The sequence below is a fragment of the Anas platyrhynchos genome, chromosome 33 (genome assembly GCF_047663525.1).
Source record: "Anas platyrhynchos isolate ZD024472 breed Pekin duck chromosome 33, IASCAAS_PekinDuck_T2T, whole genome shotgun sequence".
NCBI classification, from domain to species: Eukaryota; Metazoa; Chordata; class Aves; order Anseriformes; family Anatidae; genus Anas; species Anas platyrhynchos.
In genome coordinates, this window is record NC_092618.1 from 298,155 (window position 1) to 313,137 (window position 14,983).

The 14,983-nt window shown below is 43.1% G+C and overlaps 1 protein-coding gene across 3 annotated transcripts; it reads left to right on the plus strand.

Moving 5' to 3' along the window:
* Window positions 1–3: 3 nt before the first annotated feature.
* LOC140000386 (ATPase family AAA domain-containing protein 2-like) lies at window positions 4–12,020 on the plus strand. 3 transcript variants are annotated; one of them, XM_072030234.1, is made up of 13 exons: window positions 4–314; window positions 625–751; window positions 1,703–1,886; window positions 2,860–3,045; window positions 4,258–4,387; window positions 4,539–4,735; window positions 5,881–6,040; window positions 6,397–6,510; window positions 6,607–6,756; window positions 7,825–8,073; window positions 8,758–8,891; window positions 10,295–10,423; window positions 11,840–12,020. In XM_072030234.1, exons 1-13 carry the CDS (start codon window positions 143–145, stop codon window positions 11,879–11,881), a joined length of 1,974 nt encoding a protein of 657 aa, XP_071886335.1. In that variant the 5' UTR covers window positions 4–142; the 3' UTR covers window positions 11,882–12,020. The 3 variants fall into 3 exon arrangements, with proteins under 3 accessions (XP_071886335.1, XP_071886334.1, XP_071886336.1); XM_072030233.1 differs by having other exon boundaries at window positions 10,295–12,007; XM_072030235.1 differs by lacking the exons at window positions 10,295–10,423; window positions 11,840–12,020 and adding an exon at window positions 8,180–8,256.
* Window positions 12,021–14,983: the final 2,963 nt, after the last annotated feature.

The following is a 14,983-nucleotide window of genomic DNA, read 5'->3' on the forward strand; positions in this document are numbered from 1 at the left end:
ATACTGTGGTGCAGATATCAAATCCTTATGTACTGAAGCTGCTCTGTGCTCTCTGCACCGATGCTATCCTCAGATTTATGCAAGTAGGGAGAAATTGCAACTAGACGTTAATTCTATTAAAATAAAAGCAAAGGACTTTTTCATGGCTCTGAAGAAGGTTGTTCCGGCATCAAACAGGATCGAGGCTTCACCCGGACAAGTACTATCACCCATTTTCAAGCCACTTTTTAAAAGATCAGTAGCGAATATTTTACAAGTTGTGCAGAAGATCTTCCCGCATGCACAGCTAGTGCTAAAGGAGGACCGACAGCAAGGTATAACCACAGCATCCACTTCTTTATAATTCTGCTAAAGATTGTTCGTAAGCTCCTTTATTCTAAGGGGGAGAAAAAAATCACCAAGAGTAGCGTACCTTATACGTACACATCAGTGGGACTTGGTACAGCTTTGTAGGGCCTTGTGCCATCTCCTTAGATCTGTGGTGGGATGAACTCTAGGAAATAGCTTTCAGTGTGTGCTCTCAAATGAAGAAAGGGTTTTGGCACTGATTTAGAAGCTGTATTAATGTAAGAGAAAGAGACAAAGGCTATTCAGGGAAGTTAACAAACCTCTTTTGCCTTTCAGACCATTTAAATCCTATTTTACAAGATGATATGTTCGACAGTGATGACGATGCATCCTTGGTTTCTGGAGATGAATTCAAAGATGGAATGCCTGACGGACCAGAGAAAAAACTCCTCTGTTTCAGCAGGTAAAGAAAGACAGATCCCTGTTATGTTTAAATTCTCAGGTCTGATGAGCCTTTGTAAACAGTTCCAGCTGTTAAAAGTGTGAGGGGTGGTAGACGAAGGGGTAACATCAAGTTAGTGTGTAGAAGGGGTGCTTGGTATTCACAAGAAGAAAGGGTGAAGGGACTAAAGTTGTAATGAAGTTGCTCTGAATGACCCAATTGAAAAGCCCAGGCTTCTCTTCCTAAGCCAAAGTGATCCGTAGACTACCAGAACACGTTGACTTAATCCATGGCATTCTTTGAAAGACTCAAGACCACATACATGTCCTGTCTGTCCTTTTAGCTAAAAGTACCCCAACTTTATGGGTTTGTGTTGCCACCTTTTGCCCTTCTGTTTTCCAGGATTGTTAAACCAGTAGTGAATTTTGTAGTAGAAAGAACACTGAGAAATGGCTTGTTAAAACACCTTGAGAAAAATTTGAATGGTGTCTGTATTTGTTAAGCCACCAAGTTGTGTTAATCTTGTGGTATTTTAGTATGGAAGTCATGCAAGCCCACGGTTGTTAAGTTAGATCATGTTGTCGCAGCTGGATCAGTTATTTTTGTCAGTTTCTATTGCTGTGTTGTCCAGAAGATTTTCTGTCCTCTAGAGCAAGGCTAAGTCTCTAGCATCTTTGATTTAAGCCAGCAAAGATACAGCCTGATTGTAGTGGGGAAACAAATGCTCATTGCAAATTTATTTCCTAGTAGTAAAGCAAGATTGCAGGGATATTAATTTGCAGTCTTGGTTTAGTAAAGAATAGGAAACACAAGGGAAGAAGATGAAACAATTGGAATGACTGAACATGTATTTAATGTGCCATTTGGATTATTTGGGGAGGGAAAAGAAAATCTATAGGAAAAGTATTTGGAACATCTGTGTGTCTATTCAGCACCTCATTTATAAGCTTGTTTTCTTAACTCTTGTTCTAGGAGTGCTTTCTGCGAACCAACATCATGCTGGCCCCGTCTGCTAATAGTAGGAAAAGAAGGGTACGGCCAGGTTTCTTACGTGGCACCCGCGGTGTTGCACGCTTTGGAGAAGTTTCCCGTTCACACCCTGGACCTTTCTGTTCTGCTTACAAACGTTGCACCGCCAGAAGAAATCTGCAGACAGGTACCTTTTTTCTTTTTATTCTCATCGGATTCACTGACTGTACGTAGAGGATCAATCGAGTTGCAAGTAAGGTGAGCAAAATTCATTGGTAATGGAGGTGGCCTTGTTTTAATGTGCTGGGATGTTTGCTTCTGTCTGAAAATCCCCTTTTCTTTTAGACAGCACCGCAAACAATCTGGATGTTGTACATGTCCACATTTTCCATACCCAATTTCACAGTGAGGATGTTGCTAGCAGCTCAGGAAGCTGGGCGGTGTTGCTAATGAACATCTCTTTGTGGAAAGAAATGTTGCTCATCTCCCTGGGATCCAGAAAGTAGTTCTCATTGCCTCCTAAGACTGTGTGCTCCCAGTAGATGGCTCTGTACCAGACTGCATGTCGGCTACTTTTTGTAGCCTTCTTTTAAATTATATTAGTAAGGCAACCAAGGTTTGGGGCTTCTGTTTATTTTGTTTTCACACGGACATACACAACTTGTGCTGTTGCAGTGTGTGCAATAAAAGCATTAACATGCTGATGTGGTTTTAACTAGAAAAAATGAACAGATTTGGTGTTTTTACTTTTAGGCAGGAAATCCATTTTATTGTTTGGCATCACTACCTTAAAATATTTTTACCTTTAGTGGAAACATTTGAGAGCTATACAAGTAAGGACAGACATGTTACACTACTGAATACTGATGTGTCCCATAAGAGGGACATTTCCTTTCTTTGTTATGCGATGATTGTGGCCGTGGCCATATAGCTACGGTGTCTAGCCACTGCCTGAATATATCCTTCCCATCTTCTGACTAGAGTTCTCCGAATACTGATAATCTGAAAGGGTGCCCAGAGAAATTCCTTATGTGAAAGGATGCTTGCCACTCTGTTCACATAGTTTCCTTTCATGGGGCAGTCAGATGGCTATGTAGCTATGTATTAACAGGTTATTCTCCGTGTTTTAGTTTTCTTACCCAAGCTTTCCTTTTCACTAGCTGATCCGAAATGCTCAGAAGACAGCACCGAGCATAATTTATGTCCCAGATATCCATTTATGGTGGGACAACGCTGGACCTGCCTTGAAACTTACTTTTCTAACTCTACTACGTAACATTCCAGCATTTTCGCCAGTTTTGCTGCTTGCTACGTCTGATGTACGTCACTCAGAGCTCCCAGAAGAGGTATTTTTCAATACTTTTCTTACTATTTCTTCAGTTTCTTGTAATTTATGAATGCTTTCAGCATCAAAATGCTGTGCTGTTAAATGCCTGCTGTTATTACTCAGGCACCCTAACAAATCACTTAAAATTTGCTTAGAGAAAAAGAATACTGTGAAAGCATCTGCTTAAAGTTTTTTCTGAGTCAAGCAAGTGACTTTCACCCCCTTCTCACGCATGCAAATAATAAATTAATACAATAATTCCGGTGGCTACAAAGTGGTTCAGTCAAGAATATGCAGTGCTTGAAATGACAAGAGGATGTCTTTACTGAAGAGATTTCTTCTGACAGTCTGCCATTCCATGCTATGTTGGGTAAACTGCTAATAATGCAATTTAGTAGAGAATTGAAACACTTTGATTAAAAAAAAAAAATCAGTTTGTTTCTTCATATAGGCCAAAGCTTTCCAAGCTGGAAAGCTGAGTTCCAATTTCTGCTCAAGTAACTTTGGAATGGAATTCTAGTTGTATTCCTAAATAAACTGTAGTAAAAGTACATGCAGAACTTCATTGACTTCTGAGAGTTTACATTAAGGGAAGGTGCCCAAAACAGGAACACGCTGTTCTCGTTCTGATTATTTTGTCTCAGTTATTGGGGGAAGAGAACGGGTCTTACCTAGACGTGTTTATTATCAACTGCTTTGAAAGTGCTTGAGTTCCCACAGAGGTTTTGTACAGGTTCTAAATTCCTTCTAAAATAAGTAGTGAAATTCCTTACCTACCTTTTAATACTAGAAATGGAAAATGGAAGAAGACGTAGAGGTACTAGCTACTTCAGACACCTTTTGGTAGAGAAATAAAAACTCAGCAAAAAGCCCTCACTTGTCTGCTGAAGCCTTTCTCTTCCCTCTATAGCCATAAAGGTTCTAACTAAGGGATGAAGCAAGGCAAGTAAATACAAAGGAAGCGATGTTGGATGTGGTGAAAGCCATTACTTTATCAGTGTAGCGTACAATCCCTTCAGCGAGCTTTAATTCTATAGGTGATTCTTAAAGGTGATATTTGAATTTGCCGTGCCAGCCTGTGAAAATGTAGTCTTTTAAGGCCAGGAAGATAACTTTTTTCAGTTTGTGTTCTTCAGGTTATTATTAATTTTAAAAGGTACTCGTCTTTTTGGAATAGAAGATGAGTTTTTGTGGCCTTAAATCTGAAATGTCTTTCCTCCTTCTGCTTTAGATCCAAAAATTATTTAATAAGGAATTTGGAGAAGCGTGCAATATTGAGTTGCCTGGAAGGGCAGAGAGAGCAGCTTTTTTTGAGGACCTAATTCTAAATCAAGTGGCTAAGCCTCCTGTAAAGAAAACAGGTGAGGAGGATATAAGGAGTACATCTAAAACTTTCCTATCGAAGTTACTAGCTCTTTGGGATTTGCTTTGGTGGTCATTTTCTGTCAGTAATTTGTCATATGCTTCAATTTGAGTACTGTAAATTGGCTAATTTTTCCTGATTAATTGAAGTTGATCAGACATTGGAAGTCCTGCCTGTAGCACCACCAGCTGAGCCTCAGAAGCCACAAGAGGAAGAAGTAGGGATGCTGGAGGAGAAAGAGGAGGATACCTTGCGTGAACTTAGAATTTTCTTGAGGGACGTTACTCACAGACTTGCCACTGACAGACGTTTCAGGGAATTTGCAAAGCCCGTTGACCCACAGAAGGTAACCTAGTGCTGATCTGTGTGTGTCTGTAACTTCTCAGTGTTCGTATTTCTCAGCGTTTTGGGGAAGGTTCAACTTTGTTTTTAGGGCTGCACTATTAGGATTTTGCAAGAAGCAGAGGCAGTGCTTTTACTTCTGCTGACTCTCAAATGTCTCTTATTGGATTATTCGCTGAAAGCCCTGGTTTCATTCTAAAAAGCCAGTCCAAATGCCAACACAGTTTGCTCGTGAAAAGGCTTTGATATGTAGGCATGTCACAGCACTGAAAAGCACAGAGATCTTTCCTTATAATTACAAACAGTATTTACAGGACTACTTTAATGAAGTCTAAAGCCCTTTATTGGACTGTCAGTACCTGTGGGAACAGGAATAGGAGCAGCCGTTTGTAAAAGTAAGTTTTGAGATCCTGTTCTCTGTTTCATCTGGAACTCCTCAATAGGAATCAACCATAAGTGCAGTGTGTTTTCTTTTTCCTCCAATTGGCTGCTTAGATCCCTTTTTCTCCATAATTGATTAGATAAGCCTAAACTAGGGGCGTATGTTTCAAAGGCAGATATAACTTGAATATACCTGCGGATCAGCAAAGTCCTCTTCATGTGGGCGTCCACTGGCTTTTCTTCCCCTTTTCTCCTAGGTTCTTGAGCTGTGAAAAATCTAGACAGATACGTATGTCCTCATCTGAACTAGTCATGAGGCTCCTCTTACTGTCTGAGGGAAGAACTCAGCACCTCTGGGCCCAGTTATCTCATTCTAAAGTAGATGCCTGCAATAGGTACTTCACAGGTGCAATTCATGCACCTTTTCCTCAATGTCGACAACAAAGAGAATGTCGGATGGCTTACTCAGCTTTCACTGTTGTGATTTTCTGAAGCAAAGTGAAATGAATCTCCCACCCTCAGTGTTTCTTCTCTACCATGCACGTGCTTCTGACCGCCCTACTTCTTGTTGTCCTCTCCTAGCAGCTCTAATGCCAGTTGAAAGAGCCCTTCCATTTTTGAGAAGCAAACTGGTTAATTTCAGCATCTTCTGATGCATCGCAAATGTTCAGAGTTTTTAGGAAGTCGTTTATTTAAAGTTTTCAGAATAATTTGGTAGACAGTGTGCAAGGTTAAGAAAACCTCTGAATGCTTGTATTTGATCTGCAGGTACCTGACTGTGCCACAAGGATTAAAGAGCCGATGGATCTTTCAACAGTTCTGACTCAAATTGACTCACGCCAGTACCTCACTGCAGGAGACTATCTGAAGGACATCGATCTAATCTGTAACAATGCCTTAGAGTACTACCCGGATCAGAGATCTACAGGTGAGGATGTGCTTTTTAGCCCTAGTTTAAAAAATCGGTCAAACGTATAGATGGATAAATGCTGTGTTCAGACAGTAGACTTCAGATGGATTAGATGATTTTGGACATCCACAGAGAACATCTCTTACCACATTGTAAATATTTTACCATTTTGCTACTTGGGTATGGAATTGTGATATAAGTGTTCCCAAGGAACTAGTGCTTTTGTTTTAATTAACTTCTATGTTGTTATGCTGAAAATATTCACTGAGATAAACTTTCGGAACCAACCTATGAAGAAAGCAATTTTTTTCTGTGATCAAAACAGTTTCATTGGTTGGTAGACAACATTCAGTTAAAGTCTGTAAAAATTTCAGATCGTCACAGAGCCTATGTTTTGCAAGACACTGCATATTCAATGGTGAGGAACGAAATAGATACAGAGTTTGGACGACTTTGTGAACAAATTAAAGAATCTCATGAGAAAAGAGGTACGTGCTTTAACGCTAAGGATTTTAAGACTTGTCTCTGCATTTGTAACTGAAAATGCACGACAAAGATCTTTGTTATCTATTCTTTATTGCAAGGTCGCACCTCTCCAGTGTGTGCTCCATGGGACGACTCCAAGTCACCACAGCAGAACCCTGCTACTGAAGACGACAAACCAGATGAAGAGAGTAATGAAAATGAGGAGATGACAGCGGCACCTGTAGATGCCAGTACACCCATTTCTAATGGTAAGTTGCATTTTATTCAGCTGCTCTTGTCATTCATACCTTCTCTGTTCTTGAGGCGCAACAGGTGTCTCTGATGCCTGGCTCTTTATGCCAGAGGTATTTTGTTTTCAAATTTACTTCAAAATGTGAGAGAGAAATCCAGAGGACATTCATTCAATATAGTGATGAATTAAAGTTCAAATAAAGTTGGTTTACAATATAAAAAACAAACAAACAAACAAAAACAACTTTGATGGCCCAATTGACATTTAGCCGCCCCTAAATTGCTAATTCTTGAGGTAAAAAATGTTGTGGATGGCAGTTTCTGAATACTTAACTAGTTTTTAATTATGCAAAATGGTATTTTTACCCCCACTCCACCCCTCCCTTCCCCAAATGCTAAAATCTTAGCTACCTCATACTGTGATTCCCAGTTGAAGGAGGGAAGTCTAACTAGTGAGAGTGGGAATTTTGCCATGGACTCCACCCATATCCTTTTGCAATACTATATGAATACTACGAATGTTGGGCAAAACCACAAAGTTTGTTTTTTCACAAAAGGTTTACCAAATCAGGAAGCGTACGAGGTATAAGTCTTCACGTTTTTTCTCCTTTGAATATTCCCTTAAAATTGTCTCATTAATTAATCTCTTCCAAACAGGTATTCAGCTTTTGAAGTCTTCAGCTTGATACCAGACTCGAAGGAGAGCTTATTTCCAGAGGCTTTTATGATGTTCATCTGTATTAGTTCATGTAGTAAGACAGTGACTTTATCAAATAACCTCACGTTGTATTAATACTGCCCATCCAAAGTAAGAATCCTCAGCATTTAAAATCCTGAAAGTGACTGTTTAGTGAATGAAATTCCGTAGCTGTGTGTGTGGTTTGTTTGCTTGTTTTTAATCTTAATAGCAAACTGACCCCATTAACTTTCAACTCTTTTCTCAGCATATGTAGGGATATAGGCAGTGGTAGCTCAGTTCCTTTGTTTTCCTTGTCAGTTGAGTAAGATGAAGATAATGGATTTTGAAGAAAGAATTCTTTTGGTTATGTTTTGGATTATTTTTTTTTTATGCTGTCTCTTTGTAGGTGCGTCAGAAAGAAAGCGCAGAAGGAACAACTGTGCGCGTGCTGCAGCAAAGAGGAGTTCTCAATTCGATAAAGAGAACAGAGTACCAACAGATGACCAAAACGATAGTGATGAAGAAGAGTTTGTGGACAAACATGTTTCTGACATATGTCAAGTTAAACTTAACACTGAAAAGGAAAGTGCTAAGCTTTGTGGATATTCAACACCAAGATGGGGAACTATAACTAATGAAAATCCAAGTTCAAATGGTAAGGGAGAAGTCCATCAGATCCTTTAGCACCCTATTCTTGCTGAGGAGGATTGCACTATTTATTAGCTTCAGCCTTCAATTTCACTCTATTTTTTCTGTTACAGCTCTCAAAAATCATCACACAGTTTATTCCGTAATGATGTTGCTCCTCTAATTGTGCAAGCCAAGCCCACATGTTTCTGTAGGTGCTGGTTTCTTGATTCTAAAGTCTGTTTTTTTCTAATGGTACCTAACTGAAAGCCAGCAGTCACTGACACTCTTTTATTGTACGAGGTGCTTTCCAATAACGAGCAGCTTAGGTGAAAAAGCAGCACTTCAAGATGCGTGGATCCAGAGTAACATGTGGAATAGGAGACTTAAGCCCTAATGTTGTATTCTAAGATGTGTTCCCTAACCTGAATTGGCAACATGACTATTTTTTTCCACTATTAACCTTTTCGTTAGTGCTTTTTGTTTGTTTGTGGGTATTTTTGTGTGCTTTTTTTTGTCTTAGTTTCTAATTTTTATGGAGCAGTGGCTTTAGCTGGAAAGAAGGGAGAAGCCAAGTATTTCTCAGTGCAGACGATAACAATTCTGTCTCTGTATTTGTAGAGAGAGACTGTTTTGCAGGTACAGGATACTTCACTGAGACTGTATTCTAGATAAACAGAAAACCTGACTGAAGAAATTTGTGTCCTTCCAGATTCCTGGGCATTTCAAGCAGTGACTCCTGAACGTTCTTGGGAAGAAGACCAGCAACAGATAAGTGATGAGAACCCTGTACAAGTTCCTACAGAGACAGACTACATAGTTATCGTGGATCGCTATGAGCTCAAAGTATGTCTAATTTCAGCTTTTTTTTTGATGCTCAAATAGGACATATTCCTGCGACATGTAAAATTGCAAATTAAGCCCATTGTTAACCAATGCCAATTAAAACAATTAATTGGAAGGACATATAGATAGTGAAATAATTCAGCCTGTAATGCACTGTGACTGTTTAGTTTCCATACTTCGTGTAGATTTCTGTAGGCTACCATTTGCTTCTGGTCATCTGTAGTTTAGGAGATAGATTCTTTGCCTAATTTTTAAGATAAAAGGCCTTGCTGAATTTTAAAATACCACATTGACAACCTGCTAGTACTATTATGCATATCATTTAATGATTTGTAATTTTAATGATGGGTTTGAGGGCTTTTATTTGGGGATTTTTTTTTCATGCTTTGATGTATTAAGAACCTGAAAAGGATCTTTATTTCTTGCAGTGATGATTTTAAACCTGAAGTTAGCAGGTTGACGTAAACTAGCTAGCCATGGAGAAGTGACTACTTTTCTGAAATTCCTTGAAAGTGCAGTATTAGAAGTTCTTATATTGTGTGTGTGTGTATATATATATATACATGAGGGAGGCAGAGTTTGCTGATAAGATGATAAGCAGCATTATTTCCAGGGGGCAGTAGTATTTCCATTTGGTATGGCTGCTCCCTAAAGCTACATGCTTGCAGGCTCACACAGGTAATGGACAGCTGTGGCAGTGGAAGAAGGTGCTGCCACTAGCTTGTCACTGTTGCTGTGCCAGAGATTATCATCTCTGCATCTTTGGTAATAGAAATGACTGTGTGAGAGAGAGGTGATTGCTACAAGCAGTCACTTTGCTATTTACCCACCCCTGAATTTAAAGGTAGGACTGAGCAAACTAATCCACCTTTGCTCTGGGCGTTTGAGCAACCTGTTCTGCCAGCAGAGTTGTAGGCATGGCACACGTGGGTAAAGGTAATCACCTAAGGGTGCTTCCTTTTCCAGCTGGCACAGCTGTATCTACAAGATCTGCAGCCTTTTTACAGTGCCCCGCGCTGCTGCAACGCTTCTCTAATGAAATGCAACAGTGGCTTCGCTGTGGCAGCAGCTGTCCTACAAAGAGGATCGTGTCATTCCCTGCTGCTTTGGGAGCAGTCGACTTGCAATTGCAACCATTGATGTGATTGATTAGTAGTAAAAGATTGTCCGAAATTTCAGCCTTTCCTTTCTCTGAAATATGAAAAATTAACTCATATTTTCCCTGCTGAAATCTCATGGGATATTTAATCTGTTCTCTGAAGTGTCACATTTTATTTAATAGCGTAAGAAAAAGTAGGCTGTCACTTGTATTGTTACTGTTCAACCTCTGAAAACATATAGAGCGTATTCAAAGGATCTTATACTATTCTAAAGTTGTTGTTTTGCTCCATTGTTGTCTTCAGAAACTGTTATGCTTTGTCACTGAGATAACGAAGGGATTTGACATTTATCACCTGGAAAAAGTATATGGCGTCATTAATCAGTGTATTTACAACCATAGAGAAGACTACGACAAAACCGATTTGGTGGAGGTAACTTTTGTTTTGAATTCTAGCACTTTCTGTCACTGTTACACAGTATTTGTGTGTTCTGGGATATCGTGGTTGTTTAGCATTGCTCTTTACTGCTTAGGTGTCTGTGCACAGACAACAACAACAGTACGACTTCTCCCTTTCAGTCTGGAAGACGTTTATCCATCTTGCAAAACCATTGTTATATTTGGCATAATTGTTGGCAGTTTCTGCAGGAAAAAGCTTGAACTTGAAGACAACGGGTCCACCCACACAGCCCTTTCAAAGCAGTTAACTTTAGTCTGTCAGTAGTTTTCCTTGAAGAACCATTTTGGGAGTGGGAGGACTACGAAGGGAAGGTGCTTTTCTAAGTCTTTCACTCGCTCTCTCTCCCTCTACAGCCAGTCATACACGGTGATAGCAGTCGTTCATCCCTGGAGAGAAATTTAAGTATATAACAAGAGTTTGAGACTTCTCTCTAGTCACACTCTAATCTCTTTTTAACTAATGCGCTTGAGCATCTGTAATTGGGGAGATTTCTGCCTGTGCCAGTTCTACACTGAGTCAAATTCTCTGGTCTCTTCCTGTAAAAGATGATTTCTGAGTTGTCCGAACTCCTCCAAAATCTGCGTGAGGCGTCCATGGTCCAAGTCAGGTGTTCCCAGTATACGCTGGATATTCACTCTTCACATTGAAGATCCTTGAACCCATTTATCTTAGAGTTGCTTGTGCTTGAGAACAGATAAAATGTGTTGTGCCGATCAGTCTGCCTTAAAAAGAGAGTGCCTCTTTTTTTTAGGCACTGGTCATCTCAATCTCTTTTTCCACATCTGATAAAGAGTTAGAACGGACACTCTGTTCTGCCTGTGAGAGGATTATTTAGATTCAGGGAGGCCGCTCCTGAAAAAAAAAATGAGATCTTTTAGCTCGAGAAGGGGTTTATTTCTAATCTCATGGCCTGTGAACTTTTGTAACTTAACATTTAATTTAAGTATTAAAAGTTAAGTAGCCTTCTTGGTTTTCTATTTCTTCCTTTAGCATAGGCAAACAAATCTCTCCTATTCAGAGTGCACTGTACAAGTTAGTCAGGAGCGTGCTCTACTGTATGGAGAGAGAGAGAACTTAAGGAGTAATTATTCAAAGTCCAGAAATTAACTTGAGCTTGTTGTGGCTTCTCAGGAACTGTTTCTTCTTTCTAATTGTTGTGAAACCACTGCTGAGAGAGATCCATATAGTTGATATCCTCCTCTCTATTTTGGATGTATAAGGATGCCTCTGAAGCTAGAAGGGGTAATAGGCCGTTGTGATGGTGGTAGCACACTGTTTGCTAACTATTACTAACCATGTATTACAAATTATTTATTTTTATAGTAATAGAAAGTGTTCTTAAGCTTTCATTTGTGCTGACTGCTATTTTGTCTTTTTTTTTCTTACTAGGAAATTAAGAAAGAAATCTCAGCCTTCTGGTCCGACAAGTAGTCTTCAACATACTTAATTTTTACTCTCCATAGTCTTTTGTTGCACACTGTTCGGTTATTTGTAAACAACTTAGTAAATAGTATCTCATATAGGTATATAAAATTTCATATATAGGTCTTTTAAGATATTTTAAATAAATTTGTTTATTTGATCTTTCTTAAACATATTTAAGTACTTTTATTTCATATTATTTAAGTACTTTTATTTCATATTTCTGTTCTATATATGTAGCTATCTATTTATTATCATATATATATATATATCTATATATATATATATATAGGATAATAGAGAAGTGAGAAACAAAGGAAAGAAACCAAAAGCACCTTCCCCCCTATCCACCCTCTTCCACCTCCTCCCGCCGAGCGGCGCAGGGGAACAGGGGAACGGGGGTTATGGTCAGTCTACAGTGCTTCTTCTCTGCCACTCCTTGGTCACTCTCGTCCCCTGTGCTGTGGGGTCCCACCCACGGGATGCAGTCCTTGCTGAACTGATCCGGCGTGGACTTCCCACAGGCAGCAGCTCTTCCAGAACTGCTCCAGATATGGGTCTGTAGCACGGGGTCCCTGAGCACCCCCAGACCCCTCTGAGCCCCCCCAGAGCCCTCCTTAGGGCTCTCCCCTGCACCCCCACATCCCTTGGGAGCCCTTTGACCACCCCTGAAGCCCTCTGAGTACCCCCAAACCCCTCCGAGCATCCCCAGAGCCCCCTAAGCGCCCCCGTAGCCCTCCTCAGGGCTCCCACCGTTACCCGCCAGCCCCTCAGGAGACCCCTGAGCATCTCCAGACCCCTCCCAGCACCCCTGGAGCCCTCTGAGCACCTCAGGAGCCCCCTAAACCCCCACAGCCCCCCCTCAGGGCTCCCCCCGTTACCCCCCCTGTTCCTCAGGAGCCCTCTGAGCGACCCCAGATCCCTCCGAGCACCCCCAGACCCTGTCCAAGCCCCCGGAGACCGCCTCAGGGCTCCCCCCATTACCCCCCCACCCCTCAGGAGACCCCTGAGCACCCCCAGACCCCCCCTCGCCCCCTCCCGGCCCCTCAGGAGCCCTGTGAGCACCCCCAGACCCCTCAGAGCACTCCCGGACGCCACCCCCTCGGCCCCCCCACGCCCCTCGGAGCCTGGCCCCGACCCAATCTCCCTCCCGAGCCCCTCCCCCCCCCCCCAGGTGACTCCCACCTGGCAGCCACACAGCCCGGCCAGCACCGAGGTGTCACTTGCGCCAAGGGGGACACAGAGGGGACGGCACTGCCACCGGGCCCCGAAAAACCCGGGGACAGAACAATAATGGATGATGCTCAGAGGTCCTTACAGGGAAAGTGAGCTTTCTAGAAACATCTTTTACCCTGATCTCCTGGGAGGCAGCAGACTTCTCCATGGGTTGGGTCAGGTTGGCGTATGCGGCCCTCTGTTCTGCTCAGAAGGGAGTCACTTATGACAGTAACCCTTCTCTTTTTCTTGATGGAGGTGGTCGTGATACTGGGGAAGGCTGACTTGCCCTAGAAAACCCCTCCAACCTGGATGGACCTTCATGCACATCATCATTTGTGTGTCCATTAGTTCCAGAGTCTGTTGTTTCAGGGCACCTGAAAGGAAGGTGAGGTAGGCAAGGAAGGGTTCGCCTGCTGCTCCGAGCAGATCTAAACTTCCATCCCTTCGTCACTGAGATGCACTCCTTCTGCCTGATGGCCAGAGGGTAGGGGATCCTCCATTTCCTCTGCTGTGTCTGCCTGACGCATCTGTCCCAGGGCTGGCAGAGTACAGTTCAACCTTCTCCGACTCCCTGGTGCTCCTCAGCCTGCCCACCTCCTCCCAAAGCTCTGCCAGGAGGCTGAGCAGTTCTTCTACCTGGGCGCACCTACCACAGGTGGACTCACAGGATGGGATGTCAGGAAGAGTTTCTTCATGGAAAGGGTGGAACCGGCTGCCCAGGGCACTGGTGGAGTCCCCAGGCCTGGAGCTATTAAAGAAATGCGTGGACTTGGCGCTAAGGGCCGTGGTTTTGTGGTGGGCCTGGTGGTGTTAGCTGACGCTTGGACTTGAGCTGAAGGCCCTTTTCCAAGCGCAAGGGTTCTGTGACTCTTTCACTGGTTGAGTAGGCACCATGCAGTCACCGGGCCCAGGGAAAAGACGTCCTTGGTGGCCTCCAAGTTAGCTCAGCGTCATGGCACCGAGTCACTTTGAAGGAGCTGCTGGAATAACGAGACAACAACCTAGTTCTATTAAAATATATATTGCTCTTTTGAGGACTGCTGCGGGGCTAGCAGCACCACAGCAGTGGAAATCTCCGTCCTGACATTGCGTTATGCCTTGAAGTCAGGATCAGGGTGGTTTGAACTGCCAGGGAACGGACCATGGGTTCCGGGTCGTTCTCTGAAGGCTGGAGGGCTGCAAAAGAAAGAAGAGCAGAGATGAAAACCCACTCCTTGCAGAGATCCCCAGGCATCCCCTGCAGAGCATGCCAGCCCCACTCGACTCTTCCCCAGGCCAGGAGGAGCAGGAGGGACAAAGGAATCCGTTGAAAGCTGCTGCTCAGCAATGTCCCAAATGCAGCCCCCAGTCCTTCCCCACCTGCGCACCACAGGTCAAGTGGGGCACCTTCACAAGCTGGTTCCCTCACCACCTGCCTCCATCCCTTGGGAGGATTCACACACTCCAGGAATCTCCTGGACTCTTTCCTCTCGCTATTGTGCTTCCCCATGAGAGCAAGGGCTAGCAATCGTGACCCTGCTCCTAGCTGCTTGTAGGCTGTCTCATCTCCCTCTTCGTCCAGGTTGCGTGCTCTACAACAGGCTCCCACCTTCTGTCAGCCTTACTGCCCTTTCCCCTGACTCTTCCTCAGGGACACTCAACCCTTTCAGCGGCACTGCCCAGCTCCAGGCTGGGAGGCCATTCCCTGACACCACGGGCTACCCCGTCTCCTCTCCCTCGTTCCTATGGCTGCATTGCTCCTCCGCCCTGAAGCATTTCCCTGGAGCAGGGCAAGGCACGGGGGCCTCTGCCGCTGTCCCCCCAGCCCTAGCACACCCCCCACTGCCCTCACTCACCGCTGAGGATTTCATCCAGCTTCTCCTCGCTCTGGTCCTTGCAGTAGCGTGCAGCAAG